Source organism: Lactuca serriola, chromosome 5 (genome assembly GCF_051521515.1).
Source record: "Lactuca serriola cultivar US96UC23 chromosome 5, Lser_US96UC23_V15, whole genome shotgun sequence".
Taxonomy (NCBI): Eukaryota; Viridiplantae; Streptophyta; class Magnoliopsida; order Asterales; family Asteraceae; genus Lactuca; species Lactuca serriola.
The window spans coordinates 40,166,814-40,182,424 of record NC_136412.1 but is presented as its reverse complement, the minus strand read 5'-3'; the positions used below and the strand labels follow the sequence as shown (position 1 = coordinate 40,182,424).

Genomic DNA, 15,611 nt, shown 5'->3' with positions numbered 1-15,611 from the left:
AGAGATTTTAAAGAGAGCTCTTGAGATCAAGTTCTTCAGATCCAAAGATCATAATGAAATCAGGTATATAATCTTTTTTTTTTTATGTTTAAAGTTTTCTTTTGACAGATTCGAGATTAAGATCCTTATGCTTCCGCGTTTATGTTTTGGTTATATATAAATTTACCAACATAAGAATCTGTTACTATTTTCTTAGCTTAAATTTTCAAATATCTAGGCCTATAAGACACACTTGTGATCCTTATCTTTTTGTTACATAGTTGATTTCACATGATGATTTGTTGCCGCTCATGTTCACTATGGAAAAGTTGGATGTGTATGCATGGTATAGTATAGTCCAACGTAATGAACACTTATTAAGTTTTATTTATCTTTTCTTTTATCAAAGTCCACTTAAAAATCAATGCTTCTTTAAGATCATAATCCTTTCTAAGATTGGAAATTTAAGTATTACTTGATAAAATCAATGCTCAAAAAATACTTTTGTAGAAAAAGTATGTGTGTTAAATTTCTAAATGTTCAAAGAATTTATTTTCTTATCAAAAATTTCAGTTTTATCTTTTTAATTATGTGTGGATCGCGTAGGTACGAAAAATGAGGAACAAAATCTCTGTTGCCATCTCCGACAATGGCTCGTCGCCGTGAAAACTATCATCAGTTTTCTTCAACCTCTTTTCCCCCTCCCTTCCTCTTAACCACCATGGCTAATTCATCACTGCTTCCATTAATCATCCTCCTCCTTTCCTCCGCCATAATAGCCAAAAAATCCCAACATCCGCCTGCCCTTAGCCTCAACTACTACGCTAAATCATGCCCAAGGTTTCATGAAATCCTTCAAAACGTTGTCGTACCTAAACAAACAGCCACCCCCACCACCGCCGCTGCCACCCTCCGTCTCTTCTTCCATGATTGCATGGTGGGTGGCTGCGACGCCTCCGTTCTCATCTCCTCCAACGCATACAACAAAGCTGAAAGAGACATGGATATCAACGAGTCGCTCGCTGGAGATGGGTTTGACATCGTAGCACGTGTAAAAACGGCTCTTGAGATCGAATGTCCCGGTGTCGTCTCCTGCTCCGATATCCTCGCCGTCGCCACCAGAGACCTGGTGATTCAGGTCGGAGGTCCACATTACGAAGTGAAATTAGGCCGGAAAGATGGATTAGAGTCCAAAGCATCGAACGTCGAGGGTCGGCTTGGGAGAGCGAACATGACGATGGATGACATCATTCGTATATTTGAAGGCCACGGTTACACCATCAGAGAACTGGTGGTGCTAATGGGCGGCGGCCACACCATTGGTTTCGCCCACTGTAAAGAATTCGAAAGCCGTCTGTTCGGCCCTAAACCCGACCCGTCAGTCCATCCGAAATTAGCAGAGAGATTAAAAGCTATGTGCGCAAACAGCTCCTCGGACCCGACGATATCGGCGTTCCTCGACCCGATTTCCGCCGGAAACTTCGATAACATGATTTTCAAGAACCTGCTAAACGGACTTGGGGTACTGGGTACGGATCAAGCCATGGCATCCGACCCGAGAACACGACCTTTTGTTGAAGAGTACGCTAGGGATCCGGTAGTATTTTTCAGGGACTTCGCGAGAGCAATGGAGAAGACGAGTGTTTACCAGGTGAAAACTGGAAAACAAGGAGAGGTTAGACGCAGATGTGATGCATTCAATAATCTCCAAATGGGTAAAAGTAAAACTACGCAAAACATTTAAGTGTTCAGTTTTCTTAACAAGTTGCCATTATACCGACGTAGCATGCATGACTATGGCTCAACAGGATGCAAATTTTAAAATTTTATAGGATTATGTAACATTTTGTTTTTATTCAAATAGTTTTTCGTGTAAAATTTATTTAGACCGAGGGAGCATAGAAACTATTATTTCATGGCGTTTTAGTGAACAAAAAAGATTTGAATCTATCATTATACATACTTAAATCAAGAAAAATTTAGATCTATAAATAACGATGCCTTCAGGAGAGTTAAGAGCAATCGGTATGGGTCAAACGAGAAACAACACGGTTGACGTGGCGCTTGGCGACGGCGGCTTAACGGGGGAACACCCCCCCCCCCCTGCTCGTTGCAACTCGTCGAAGGTGGATCTCGTTTGCGTCACGACGGGAAGAAACGAATGAATTGTGACCGTTCGAGTCTTTTAATTGCAACGGGGTGAAAAAAAAAATTAATTATTAAAAAAAAAAACAATTTATCCTATAAATACCTCCCATTTTATTAAAACTTCACACACTTTCTCTTCTCCTCTCTACATACTTTCAATTATCTTCAAAAAAAATATGGATCCTTTCGACTCGTCCGATGATTCAGATGACGATATTTTCTTTAGGATGATGTATCATTATTACACTACCGACCTGCTACAACCATACCCAACCTCGCTACTAACAAGACGTGCGATCACTACTAGAAAAACAGTCTTTTACGACGCGCAATGCGTGTCGTAAAACGCTCAGACGACGCGCAAATGTGTGTCAAGAAAGGTCATGTCATAACGAGAGACGACACGCTTTTGCGCGTCGTCTATAGACGACGCACGATTTACGACGCCCATTTACGACACACAATGCTTATCAAGGAAGGCCCTGTCATAAAGGAAGATGACACGCATTTGCGTGTCGTAACCTTACGACTCGCATTACGTATCCTTAAAGCCCCTGTCAAGAAAGGCCATGTCATAAATGAATAGATGATACACATTTTTGCGTATCGTAATTTTATATGTTTAAAAAAAATATTATTTATAGATTTACTAATTTTCAAATTAAATTTGCATTTAATGTCTCATAATAAATAAAATATCATATACAAAAATACAATCCATTGCATAAAATTTAATGTCATACAAATAATCATTCCATGGAAAGAAGAAAACAAATCAATAAAAGTTGTAACGGAAATTTACAACCTAATTACATAAAAGAAATATGAAAAACTTGAAATCCCTAAGATTAATAGTTCTACAGAAGATTCACGTGAGATACATACAGTTGGACCAGTAAGCAAGGATGTTCTCGAATCCACAATAGCAGCACAAGAACACGTACACGACATCTTCTGCAAGAAGGTGCCAGTCCAAAACTACTGTTGAAGGTTGCCATGATAGCTGTTAAGATTTAAGCATAACAAGAAACCAATCAGTGACTACAATAAGCTAGAAAACAAGCAACTAATAAACAAAATAAGCAACTAATTAAGTCAAACTAAAATCTGTTTTTCATTAATTCAACACCTCATATGATATGGCCTTAAAAACAAAAAAGGCTGCTTTGTTTTCAGGGGTCTTCAAAGATGAAACAGCTGCTTTGTGTTGTGTAACCATAGCACGAAACTCATACTCTCACCTTCCTCCCCAAAACCCTTTGTTGGTGAATGACTTGTCTAAAGGAGTATCTTTTACCAAGGACAATACAAACATTAAAAGACTCTCAAAGAGGAACTTCAGAAGGATCAATGCAACCTATTTCATGACCATATGCAGGACAATCCAACCATGCTACAATATGAAAAGTAAACAATCTGATAATATATTATATATCAACCATGAATGATATCAAACACTACCCTTAAAGTTCCATATAAATTTGGGTTGAACAAAACAAAGCCAAGAGCTAAAACAGCAGTCCTTCTAACATCATCACTGACATCCGATATAGGAAAGTGCAACAACTGTCTAATAGCCTTATTATTTTTTGTGCCACTATACATCCCTTCATACCTCAATATCGGATCCTGATCACGGGTCATCTGTTCAATCAAAGTAACTGCTTCCTCGTCCCTTCCATAAACAGTAAGTGTAATTTGCAATGCCAACCCCCTAACATTAAACAAATCCAAAATCATGTCATAACTAACTACTATTTAACATAATATTAAAAGGTGTTAATTTTAAATTCTTATTCACCTTATGATATCTTCATGTTGTGTCTCATGAGCATACACAAGCATCTCAGCTGCCTTCTCACTAGCGGTCCCCACCGTTAACGACCCCATGCTGATACCCGCAGCTTCACAACATTGTCTGTGTAGACACATCATACAAAAGGAAACAAGGGATTATGTGGGTTTCCTCTTAATAGAACTTGCACTACTTCATAAAATAATGAAAGAACATATGATAGATTCGTTTGAGCACTTATAAAATTCTTGCAAGAGCTACATCAAATTCACTATCATCCAATTTAGTTTAGATAATGATTTATTACCTCTGCATCTTGATTCTTTACAAATTGAAGCAAAAAAAATGATATCTGTCCATCAAAATAAGATTCTCCTTGTCCATCTTCCCCCACACCTACATATTCAAAGTAACTGACTTTTTAATTAAATTACAAAAATGGTCCCTATGCTTTCTGATCTTTAACATGTTTACTCCAAAATTGAAACTTTTTTAATCTAAAATCAAGATCGTGGGTACAAACTAAATGTAGTGTAAAAGTTCTTACTCTTTCTGTATCATCAAGAATTAGAACAACAGTTTTTTGAACAAGTACTACATCAAGGGTTTTGTGATGCTTTTTAGGGCAATCAGTTAGAGCAATCACTCTTGAATCAAAGTAAACCTTTTTAGGGTCAAGCAGATTAACCATTTCAAGAGCATAAAACAGTTCTTCCTTGCTGTAAATGGATTAAACCAAGAGCATAAAGTGCAAACCCATCTGAATAGGGACTATCACCTCCACCACCACCACTCGCCCCACTTTGTGGAAGGTAAGGTGCCATTAGTGATCTTCCTTGATGTAAATGGCCTCCATAGATAACACCTAGTCCAGCCGTCGCACTGAACTTAACCCAATTTGTCGCCCTGCTTAGCCAATCCTGAAATCGTATCCAAACATAATCCAAAAACCTAAGGGGGGGAATATGAAACTTACTAGTTGGTGTCAAACCACCTGGTCATTCCATAGCAGGGATGGAGGCATTTCCTCTGGCCATTTTCAAAACTAATCTCACCACCATTCCAGTTGTATCTTGAGGGGACAACACCAAGCATGGCAGTGGTGTCAAGGACCTGATCATAGTAAGAGAAGGTGTTGCTGGGGATGTACTTAATGCATAAACTTCTATCTTTTTCCTTCTCTGCATAAAATTCTATCTCAAGATAAACTTACCCCTCTATATGGACACAATGATAGTGTAGATCCCAAGTTAAACTTCAGTATGTTGTCCTTTGTTGGCCGATCAAATCTGGATAAGTTTTAAAAATATACAAATTAGAAAACATACAAGGCTTTCATTATAAATATGAAAAGTGCTTATAAAATCATTAGTGAAAACACCCGTATTTCTTGGTGATCACTATACAATGGAACAAGAACTGAATAAAATAGTTACTTACTCATAAGTGTAGACTTTCTTTTTGGACAGCATCAGCAACACCTGCAATTAGAGAAGTCTTGTAAGAACACCCTTTTTCCATAAAAAGGTTAATGAAACTATGAAAGAAAGGATGGAATTATAAGAACAAGAAAAGTCAAAGTCTTGACTCGCCTTCATCCGTGAAAAGTGGATTTTACAGTGGTCCTTGTGTGTTTGTTTATTGATGTTTGAGGATGATAAGATGACCAATTTCTCATAGAGCAACAGTCTCTACGACCTTTTGGTGACTAGTCAGTTGAAGTTGCCCTATATGAGTTGTTCTAGGAGGAACCTGATTTACAAGACCAGACATTGATCCATATCAAAGTAGTTACCCCTGTTTTAAAGAAATTCAATAAAAGAATATAGTCTTTTCATTTTCGAACTTAGATAAACTAAAAAAAGAAACAAATATTACCATGTTTGGCATGCAATAATCTCGTAAAAAAAAGTAATAGAAAGAAATTAATGGAATAAAAAATTGGTAGGGCTATAATTTCAAGTTTAATAAAAGTGCAAATTCAGGAAACAACAATATACTTACACTTATTCACCAAATACATAGCAATTTCCAGCCTATAAAAAGAATAAAATAATTCTTCTTCTTTTCTCATGTTTATTCAGGATTGTATGCAATTTGAGATCTTTTTAAAGCTTCTTGCTAAATTGGAAAAACACAACGAATTATTTTGATTGAAAGCAAAACTTATTACCATGGTTTAACGTCACCAAGATCTATAAATAGGGTAAGAATTTTCTAAGCTTGTTATTTTCTGATGGACAAATTGTAGAGAATATACTTTTCCATGAAATTTTTTCCTAAAAATATGGAATTTTGCTATTAAAAAATACATAAAGATTAAGTAATCATGATAAATGAATAAACTCTAGGGGATGGTTTGGTTGTTTTATCAAATGATGAGCTGAAATAAATACCACCTATAAAATTGTAACAAATTAGCTAACTGTTCTTTTAATTCTAATTTTCATCCATAATCGTGAGTCTAGAACAGAAGAATGAAGGTTCTTTTAAATTCCTCCTTTAATGAGTCTAGAACAGAAGAATGAAGGTTAACAAGTTGTACTACAGAAGGAAGGGCAATAAAGTAATTTCCATACCAGATAGAGTCGTGTTCCTTGTTTCTCTTTTGTTATAAAGAAATTTCCCGAGGGAATGGAGCAGGGAGAGGGTTTCATCTCTGCCACATGATAAAGAGCACCCATCATCCAAACAATTGGAATTTACGAAAATACCCTTGGAATCTGATTTTTAGATTGAAGTACTGTAAAGATGTGATTGTGTTTCTGATATCACCTCCACTTGATTTAGCTATAGCATCAATCTGTTCAGCTTTTATTTTAAGTTTTTCTTCCCTACAAATTCTTGAAAGCATTTTTGTGATGGAGTTTGCTGTGATTGGATTGAAAGAAACCTTAAAAGCTCCTATATTTTGAAGAGATGTCTGAAGTTCTTCCCAGCATCTTGAGGTGTAATCAACTGTCTTTGATCTACCATAGTCTGTGATTAATATAACTATTGGAACGCAAACATATTGGACAAGAAGGGAGGCAATTGCTTCAACAGTTACAGAATTTCCAACTCCAGGAAGTGCAGTTATGACAAGAACATGATTCTAATGATTGTTGTTTTTGGTTTTGATTATTTCTGCTAGCCAGATTTTAACCTCTTCAACCTTCTTTTTGTGAACAGATAAGTCTAGCAAATAGCAAGGCTTATACTTGTCTACCCATAGTTCTTTGTTGTCTCGTTTATGACCTGAATCAGGATATGTAATCATATCAGATATGGAAGGATGAGAAGGAGAAGAAGAAGGAGAAATATATAAATATTCAGTTTCATTTGCAGGGCCAGAATAGTACTTGTTTACATTGTTAGGATAATAGTATTGCCCAATGGTTGGTTGTTAAGTGTGAATGCATAAAAATTGTAAGCATTGTGATGAGAACCAAAAGAGAAACTAAAAAAAAGAAAAAAATACAAGTTTTTTAGTACCTGTTATTATCTTGAGGATTCGTAGAATTTATTTACCATCATCTTCATTTGAACGATGTTCTAGACTTCTCATATTCTATTTATCTTCTAAATTCAGAGCACTTTCTTTACAATATGCACAAAATTAAATAAAAAGGAGAGATTCATTTATTAGGGAGTATACAAATAAAAACATTAAGGCTAGTGCTATTGCTATGCACTGTTGCAGATTAAGGTGCTGTTTGTTTTGGAAGTGGTTAAATGTCTTTTGTCTTTTTCTAAGTTTGCGGAAGAAGACGTGCATTTGTGAAACATCTACCCGCCAGAAGGGAAAAGTGCTCAAAAAGTATTTTTGTAGAAAAACAAACGAGGCCTAAGTATTACGTGTCCCCACAAAAAGATATCAGTAATAAATTACATATATAAGGTCAAAGCATTCGGGGAATAGGGATATGGACAGTAATTAGATATGAGAATGTTCCGTATTAATATTATTTGACTTTTAAATAGCAATAGTAGTATGAGTTTGGAAGAATGGCTGTTTTTCCAGCTTGTCAAATCTTTGTGGCAAAAAATATTTTCATCTTCAAAGAATGTCAAATGCAAGCTTGTTGACAGGACAAGAGTCAAGATTCGAGACAAAACCTAAGAGAAGAGGGCAAAAAGCTTGTGAATATGCCCTCATCCTCAAGTAATCTTCACTTCTATGTCAAGTAATACAAGCTGAAGCCACCTGTTGAATAATCTTCTTAATAGGAGTTCCACAAGTAATCTTCACTTCTGTGTCAACCTAAATCACATGGACAAGTCATTATTTCATCAACTGAAGACACACATAAACTGATAAAACTAAAATTACTACATAATACTATGTTAAGCACTTTTAACTAAAGAAGAGAACAAGCTACTATCCTTGTGCGGTCTGTGAATGCAAGAGACATAACATTGTCAAAGTAAGAAAACACAAACTTTTAACTAAAGAAGAGAACAAGCTACTAAAAATTCACCAGCACTAAACGTCCCCATTATAAAAAACATAAAATCAGAAAAAAGAGAGGATTTACAGGGTGTGTATGTGATCGCAAAACAGTAAGAACAAGAAAAGGGAAAAAAGAGTTGTAGACGTAAATCATACCTATTGTGGAGGCTTTTATAAACGGTAGTAGGATTAAAAAGAGATTCAAACCCTTTACCTACATAGATTAAAACTATCAGGAGAGAAAAATTAGACAAGGGTTATTATCAAATAAATGGAATTTTAGACGTAAACCATACCTATTGTGGTGAATAGGGAAATCACGAGAGCTAGAAGGTGTCGATTAGATCTACAATCAAGAGAAGTCGCAGTAGTCGATCGACACCGCAATTAAGAGGAGTCGCAGTCGCTAATCGAATCAATGAGAGAAGTTCCCTGGAGAAATATTTGAACTCACATGTTGAACAATCGTCTCACATAATCAGAGATTTCAGCGTATTTGGGGAGCAAAAATGAAAAAACAGAAGAACGATTCATACCTGAAGCGACAGTGGAGTCGGAGGTGTGGGTGGATGGCACCAGAGATGCAAAACTGGAGAGCCGCCAGAGGTTTGAGAATCGAGAGAGAAGAAAAGGATCGAGAAATAAGGGGTTTTCAGTCGGTGCATTATGCGAGCGTACCGCTTGATCCCGTTGAAGAACTTGAGACGTTTTTGATGAAGGGTTATAGAAACGTTGATCAGGGTTTAAGTTGGGTAACACGCTTTGGATCTTCTAATTCTCGGTCGCGGGCCTAGACATCTTTACCCCTCTACTACCAGTCCAAACCAACACATATGGATCTTGAGTTGAATAATGCACTGGGGTAGACGGAAATAACCCCTCCTCAATGTCGTTGAGGAATTAGATTATTGCAGAACATAACAAGATAACAAAAGCACTTACAGGAACTTCAAGTATGAGGCGGGGTTTTAGGGTTTCTTTTGATCGATCTTTTACCCACAATGCTTTTAGGGTTTCTTTTGATTGAAGAGGATTTTACAACATAAGAAGAAGAACGATAAGAGTATCAAGGCGGGGTTTTTTGTTTTTTTGATTTTATTCCCCCTCGGTAATAAAAATATTGGAGAAAACGCGTTCATAAAGAAAAATATAAAGCGACATCTTTAGACGACACGCTTTTTTATGAAAGGTGCACTCCGTGTTTTTAATTTTTTTTGTTGGACACTATATTTAGGGTACGCACAAATGCGTGTCCTCTATTCTTCAAATTTTGCAACACTGACATTATTTTTTGGGGCACGCACAAATGCGCGTCCTCTATCACCGAGTGTCATTATTTGCGCGTCATTAAAGGGTTGTTTTCTAGTAGTGGATGTTAAACAGAAATCGCGAGGAAGGACACGAACATCTATATCGCGATTATTTTGCGGATAATTGTGTATACGAGGCAAAAGACTTCAAAAGAAGATTTCGTTTGAGTAGGGATGTGTTCTTACGAATCGCCAACGCCTTGGAAAGCCGATATCGTTTGTTTACTATATTTTTATACAAAATAAATAAAAATGTACTACATGTTTCTTTAATTTTACAACATATGCAATATATTTTTAAACAGTAGTTAATTTATGTTTAGGTACGAATTTTTTCAATTAAGATATGATGCTAGAGGTAGACAATGGTTTACAACGTTGCAGAAATGTGTTGTGGCTATTCGTTTGATGGCTATGGGGGAGTCACCCGACACCATGGACGACTATATGAGAATGTCCGAAAGAACCGCAAGAGAGAGTTTGTATACATTGTCAAGGGGTGTTGTTGAAACTTTTGGAGACGTGTATTTGCGGAAACCTTCGTTGCATGATTTGCAAGAATTCTATGCGGCGCATGAAGAACGCCATGGGTTTCCCGGAATGATCGGAAGCATTGATTGCACACACTGGAAAATGGAAAAATTGTCCGGTAGCATGGAAAGGGCAATACACAAGTGGTCAACACGGATCACCTTCGTTGGTGTTAGAGGTTGTCGCTTCTCAAGATTTATGGATTTGACATGCATTTTTTGGGGTTGCGGGTTCCAACAACGACGTCAACGTTCTTGATCAGTCGCCAATATTCGACGATCTTTTGAATGAAAAAGCTTCGGATGCTCCTTTCACAGTGAATGGAAACGAGTACAAATATGGGTATTACCCTACAGATGGAATATATCCTCAGTATTCCACATTCGTGAAGGCATTCCGCCACCCGGTTGAAGAACGAGACAAATTTTTTAAGAGAAGACAAGAAGGAGCACGTAAGGATGTGAAACGTGCTTTTGGAGTGCTGAAGGCGAAGTGGCATATAGTCGAACATGCAGCACGACCATTGTATTTAGAAACTTTACGATATATCATGTATGCATGTATCATAATGCATAACATGATAATAGAAGATAAAGGGCGAAATATTGCACACTATATCCTAACGGAGCCCAGACACGTTCAGTTTCAACCAGGAACAGTAGATTATTTGCATCGCGTTGTTGACATTCAGGACGCAAATAAACACAGACAACTTCGAAAGGACTTGGCGGATTATATCTTCTATGGTAACAATAACGATAACGAATAGCGTTGTATATTTTTTTTTTGAATTTGGATGTTATTTCTTCTTTTGTTTTTGGATATTATGTGCAATTTAGTCTTTATGTTAATTTTAATCTTTAAAAATTTTTAATTGTTATTTATAATTTTTAAACATTATGTTTTATTTATTATTTATATTTAAAAAAATATTTGTCTAAATTTAAAAAAAAATCGAAATAAATAAAAAATAAATTATAAAATGAAAAAAAAGTTGGTGTCATAATAAGATACAACATGTTGCCCATTTCCTCACTTGGTGTTATAACACCATTGATGATGTGACATGTGATGTGGCACCAAAATAGTGTTACATCTAGTTGCCCACACCTTATGGTCTAAAGAAAAGATGTGAAAGATAGACTACAATTATAGTTTTCTTCTTAATTTACTTAACTACGATGGTAATGACATATATTATGATATTATCATTCATAAAAGGGCCCTTGATTTTTTTAAACAAAAGCCATTACAATGCAAATGGTTTTGTTTAACATATTCAAAGACCAAGGTTTATTTATAACTTTTCAATCCTTTATTCCAACGGGCCTTACATTTTATCAAACAAAAGCCCCTTAGGACCAGTCTTCCAGTCCATCATTTTACAAAATTTTAGATTGTGATAATAATAAATTTTTTGATGGTGATGATCAATTGATGATTTGTAATATTACTCAATATTCAGAATTTGTATAGTGTAAACTCATCTTTAGTTTTTGGATACCATCACCGACTCCGTTTTTTTTTCCCCTAATTTTACATTATATATTAATTTTAGGGTCTAAAGTTATTAAATGGTTAGGCTCATTGTTTTTAAAACTCAATTTAATGTGAGATCTATTTTATATATTTTATGATATTCGTTAACAAAAACACCTTGCTGTCATTCTAGGCCGTAACTTTGATTCAAATCCTATATATAAACTCAGGTTCAATCCCAAGTAAAGAAAATATGTGTGTGTGTGTGTGTTTTAATCTTAAATTAGATGTGATCTTTTCACAAAGATAACGTTTAGCATGGTTAACATTTATCACTTGAATCTCAACAACCCATGTTCAACGTTATTTAATAACAATTTTTTTTTCAATTTAAGTTAAATGGTAAAATACCAAGAATACCAAATCAAAAAACGTTACCGAGCACAATAAATAACATCGATATATTTAAATTATTTCTGATTAAAAGTAGGTAAATTTACAAATGAATTATAAAAAAATATATCCATAGATGTACAATGTGGTTGATACCTGATGTACTAACTTTAAGATATTAAATAACTGTGTTCGCTAGTTAACAAGTTGTCGTTGTAGTATAGTGGTAAGTATTCCCGCCTGTCACGCGGGTGACCCGGGTTCGATCCCCGGCAACGGCGTTTTCTAATTGTTGTTGAACCTCCCATATCACAGTTACCCTTTTGGTACTTATTCTGACCTTAGTTCTGTCTAATTTTTCTTAAATTTATCAAATGAACTTTAGCAAATAGTTACCAAATATTGCACAGATTATGTTAAGTTAAATGTAATATTGCTCTTGAGATGGAGCTACACTTGTTGTTCTGTAACAGTTGAGATATCTTAATAAATAAAAATGTTATTGCCACTTGTTATTTTCTCATTTATTTGGCCACATATTATTTTGTCATAATATTGAAATATATTTATTTTGCACTTGTCAATTACTTCATTATTCATTTCCACTATATCATTAATTTAGTTTTTATAAATTAAACCTACTATAATAACTATTAATTTCAAATTTGAAATTTCAATTTCAATTTCAAATAAATTTACACTTTAAACATTTGTATTTAACATTTTATTATAATAAATCGTTTAGTATACGGGTTTAATAATTAAACACATAATTTTAATTAATTTATTTTTTGCATGTTTTTTTTCCATAATTTTCACTTATTTCATATTTCAAATTCAAATAAACTCTTCATTTAATCGCTCCTGTTTAACATTATGTTTTAATTAACCCGTATAATATACGAGTTTTACAACTAGTGTGTATGATATAAAAAAAAACTAGGAAAACTTAAACTATAGTTTTTTATTTTATAAAAGCCTTTTTTGTAACATCACAGGAACTACGAGCATAATAAATTTTATAACTAAATTAATATGTGTTTCACCAAATTTGTTGTTTATCAATTTTATAAGCATACATAAACATGTATTATCTTTTCTGATTATAAATCCAGTCTAATAGTAAACCTATTTTTTGACATGATTTTATAGTCAACATATATAGGTGCCAATTTCCATATTGAATCAATTCGATGGTTAAAAAAATTTCAAGTTTTTTGTCGTATCATTTTTCTATTAATTTTATTTTAAAAAACATAACAGCATAAACTTATTTTTTTATTTTTATTTTTTTTAATTTTTGACCATTCTTTAATTATTTTCTATATAACTAATTATTCCCATCTTTATGATATATATATTATAAAAATCTTTTATCTCATTTTTTTGGCTATTAGTTAGCGAATTCTACATAAATATGTTGAATCAGGATTAACAAAATTAATCCGAGAACATAGAGATGTGAATATTAATATCATAAAATGCTAATCAACTAAGATGGTTATCAATCTACTAAAACAAATAAAGATTTTTTTTTTCAAATGTCAAACTCTCATTTAATTTGCAAAATATTATTCTGTAATTATTTTGAATTAAATTTTTTTTATATATCATTTTAGAGTAGTCGGTATGGGTCCAAACGAGGTTCGATGTGGGTGATCTGGCATCTCTCGACGCCGTCGTAACGGGGGGAACACCGTCCCTTTGCTCGTTGCTTCTCGTCAGGGTGATTCTCGTTGGCGTGGCGACGGGAAGAAACGGAAGAAAATGACCGTTTGAGTTTGCAAAGGTTTGAAAAAAAAAGTTAATTATTAAAAAAAACATTTTATCCTATAAATACTCTCATTTTATTAAAATTTTCACACACTTTCTCTTCTCCTCTCTACATACTTTCAATTATCTTCAAAAAAAATATGGATCTTTTCGACTCGTCCAATGATTCAGATGACGATATTTTCTTTAGGATGATGTATCATTATTACACTACCGACCTGCTACAACCAGACCCAGCCCCATTACTAACAAGACGTGCGATGTTAAACATGAATCGCGAGGAAGGACATGAACATCTATATCGCGATTACTTTGCGGATAATTATATATACAGGGCGAAGGACTTCAAAAGAAGATTTCGTTTGAGTAGGGATGTGTTCTTACAAATCACCAACGCCTTGGAAAGCCGATATCGTTTGTCTACTATATTTTTATACCAAATAAATAAAAATGTACTACATGTTTCTTTAATTTTACAACATATGCGATATATTTTTAAACTGTAGTTACTTTATGTTTAGGTACAAATTTTTTCAATTAAGATATGATGCTAGAGGTAGACGGGGGTTTACAACATTGCAGAAATGTGCTGCGACCATTCGTTTGATGGCTATGGAGGAGTCACCCGACACCATGGACGACTATATGAAAATGTCCGAAAGAATCGCAAGAGAGAGTTTGTATACATTGTCAAGGGGTGTTGTTGAAACTTTTGGAGACGTGTATTTGCGGAAACCTTCGTTGCATGATTTGCAAGAATTGTATGCGGCGCATGAAGAACGTCATGGGTTTCCCGGAATGATCGGAAGCATTGATTGCACACACTGGAAATGGAAAAATTGTCCGGTAGCATGGAAAGGGCAATACGCAAGTGGTCATCACGGATCACCTTCATTGGTGTTAGAGGCTGTCGCTTCTCAAGATTTATGGATTTGGCATGCATTTTTTGGGGTTGCGGGTTCCAACAACGACGTCAACGTTCTTGATCAGTCGCCAATATTCGACGATCTTTTGAATGGAAAAGCCCCGGATGCTCCTTTCACGGTGAATGGAAATGAATACAAATATGGGTATTAGCTTACAGATGGAATATATCCTCAGTATTCCACATTCGTGAAGGCATTCCGCCACCCGGTTGAAGAACGAGACAAATTTTTTAAGAGAAGACAAGAAGGAGCACGTAAGGATGTGGAACGTGCTTTTGGAGTGCTGAAGGCGAAGTTGCATATAGTCGAACATGCAGCACGACCATTGGATTAAGAAACTTTACGATATATCATGTATGCATGTATCATAATGCATAACATGGTAGTAGAAGATAAAGGGAGAAATATTGCACAATATATCCTAACAGAGCCCAGACACGTTCAGTTTCAATCAGAAACAACAGATTATTTGCATCGCGTTGTTGACATTCAGGAAGCAAATAAACACAGACAACTCCGAGAAGATTTGGCGGATTATATTTTCTATGGTAACAAAAACGATAACGAATAGCGTTGTTTTTTTTTTTTTTTTTTTTTTTTTTTTTTTTTTTGTTTTGAATTTGGATGTTATTTCTTTTTTTGTTTTTGGATATTATGTGTAATTTAGCCTTATTGTTAATTTTAATCTTTAAAAATTTTTAAAATTTTTTATAATTTTTAAACATTATGTTTTATTTATTATTTATATTTAAAAAATATTTGTATCAATTTAAAAAAAATCGAAATAAATAAAAAATAAATTATAAAATGGAAAAAAAAAGTAACAAAAAAAAAAAAGAAATAGT

At 34.6% G+C, this 15,611-nt stretch overlaps 2 protein-coding genes, 1 non-coding gene and 1 pseudogene across 3 annotated transcripts; all 4 read left to right on the top strand.

Moving 5' to 3' along the window:
* The first annotated feature begins 606 nt into the window (after nt 1-606).
* LOC145049702 (peroxidase 41 pseudogene) lies at nt 607-1,894 on the top strand (annotated as a pseudogene).
* Nucleotides 1,895-7,968: 6,074 nt separating this feature from the next.
* LOC145049455 (uncharacterized) lies at nt 7,969-10,964 on the top strand. The gene is made up of 3 exons (XM_078997860.1): nt 7,969-8,066; nt 9,988-10,373; nt 10,492-10,964. Exons 1-3 carry the CDS (start codon nt 7,969-7,971, stop codon nt 10,962-10,964), a joined length of 957 nt encoding a protein of 318 aa, XP_078853986.1.
* A 1,312-nt stretch (nt 10,965-12,276) lies between these two features.
* On the top strand, nt 12,277-12,348 carry TRNAD-GUC (transfer RNA aspartic acid (anticodon GUC)). The gene has a single exon. It is a non-coding gene; the product is annotated as a tRNA-Asp (tRNA).
* A 2,104-nt stretch (nt 12,349-14,452) lies between these two features.
* LOC145049454 (uncharacterized) lies at nt 14,453-15,100 on the top strand. The gene is made up of 2 exons (XM_078997859.1): nt 14,453-14,884; nt 14,942-15,100. Exons 1-2 carry the CDS (start codon nt 14,453-14,455, stop codon nt 15,098-15,100), a joined length of 591 nt encoding a protein of 196 aa, XP_078853985.1.
* The last annotated feature ends 511 nt before the right edge of the window (nt 15,101-15,611 follow it).

Bases quoted from the DNA above. Each gene is read 5' to 3' on its own strand.
- LOC145049455 (XM_078997860.1), top strand. From the start codon at position 7,969: ATGTCAAATGCAAGCTTGTTGACAGGACAAGAGTCAAGATTCGAGACA. The intron at 8,067-9,987 runs GTAATCTTCACT...ATTTATGTTTAG, and splicing joins GAATATGCCCTCATCCTCAA to GTACGAATTTTTTCAATTAA. The intron at 10,374-10,491 runs GTTGTCGCTTCT...TGAATGAAAAAG, and splicing joins CACCTTCGTTGGTGTTAGAG to CTTCGGATGCTCCTTTCACA.
- LOC145049454 (XM_078997859.1), top strand. From the start codon at position 14,453: ATGGAGGAGTCACCCGACACCATGGACGACTATATGAAAATGTCCGAA. The intron at 14,885-14,941 runs GTGAATGGAAAT...ATATATCCTCAG, and splicing joins CCCCGGATGCTCCTTTCACG to TATTCCACATTCGTGAAGGC.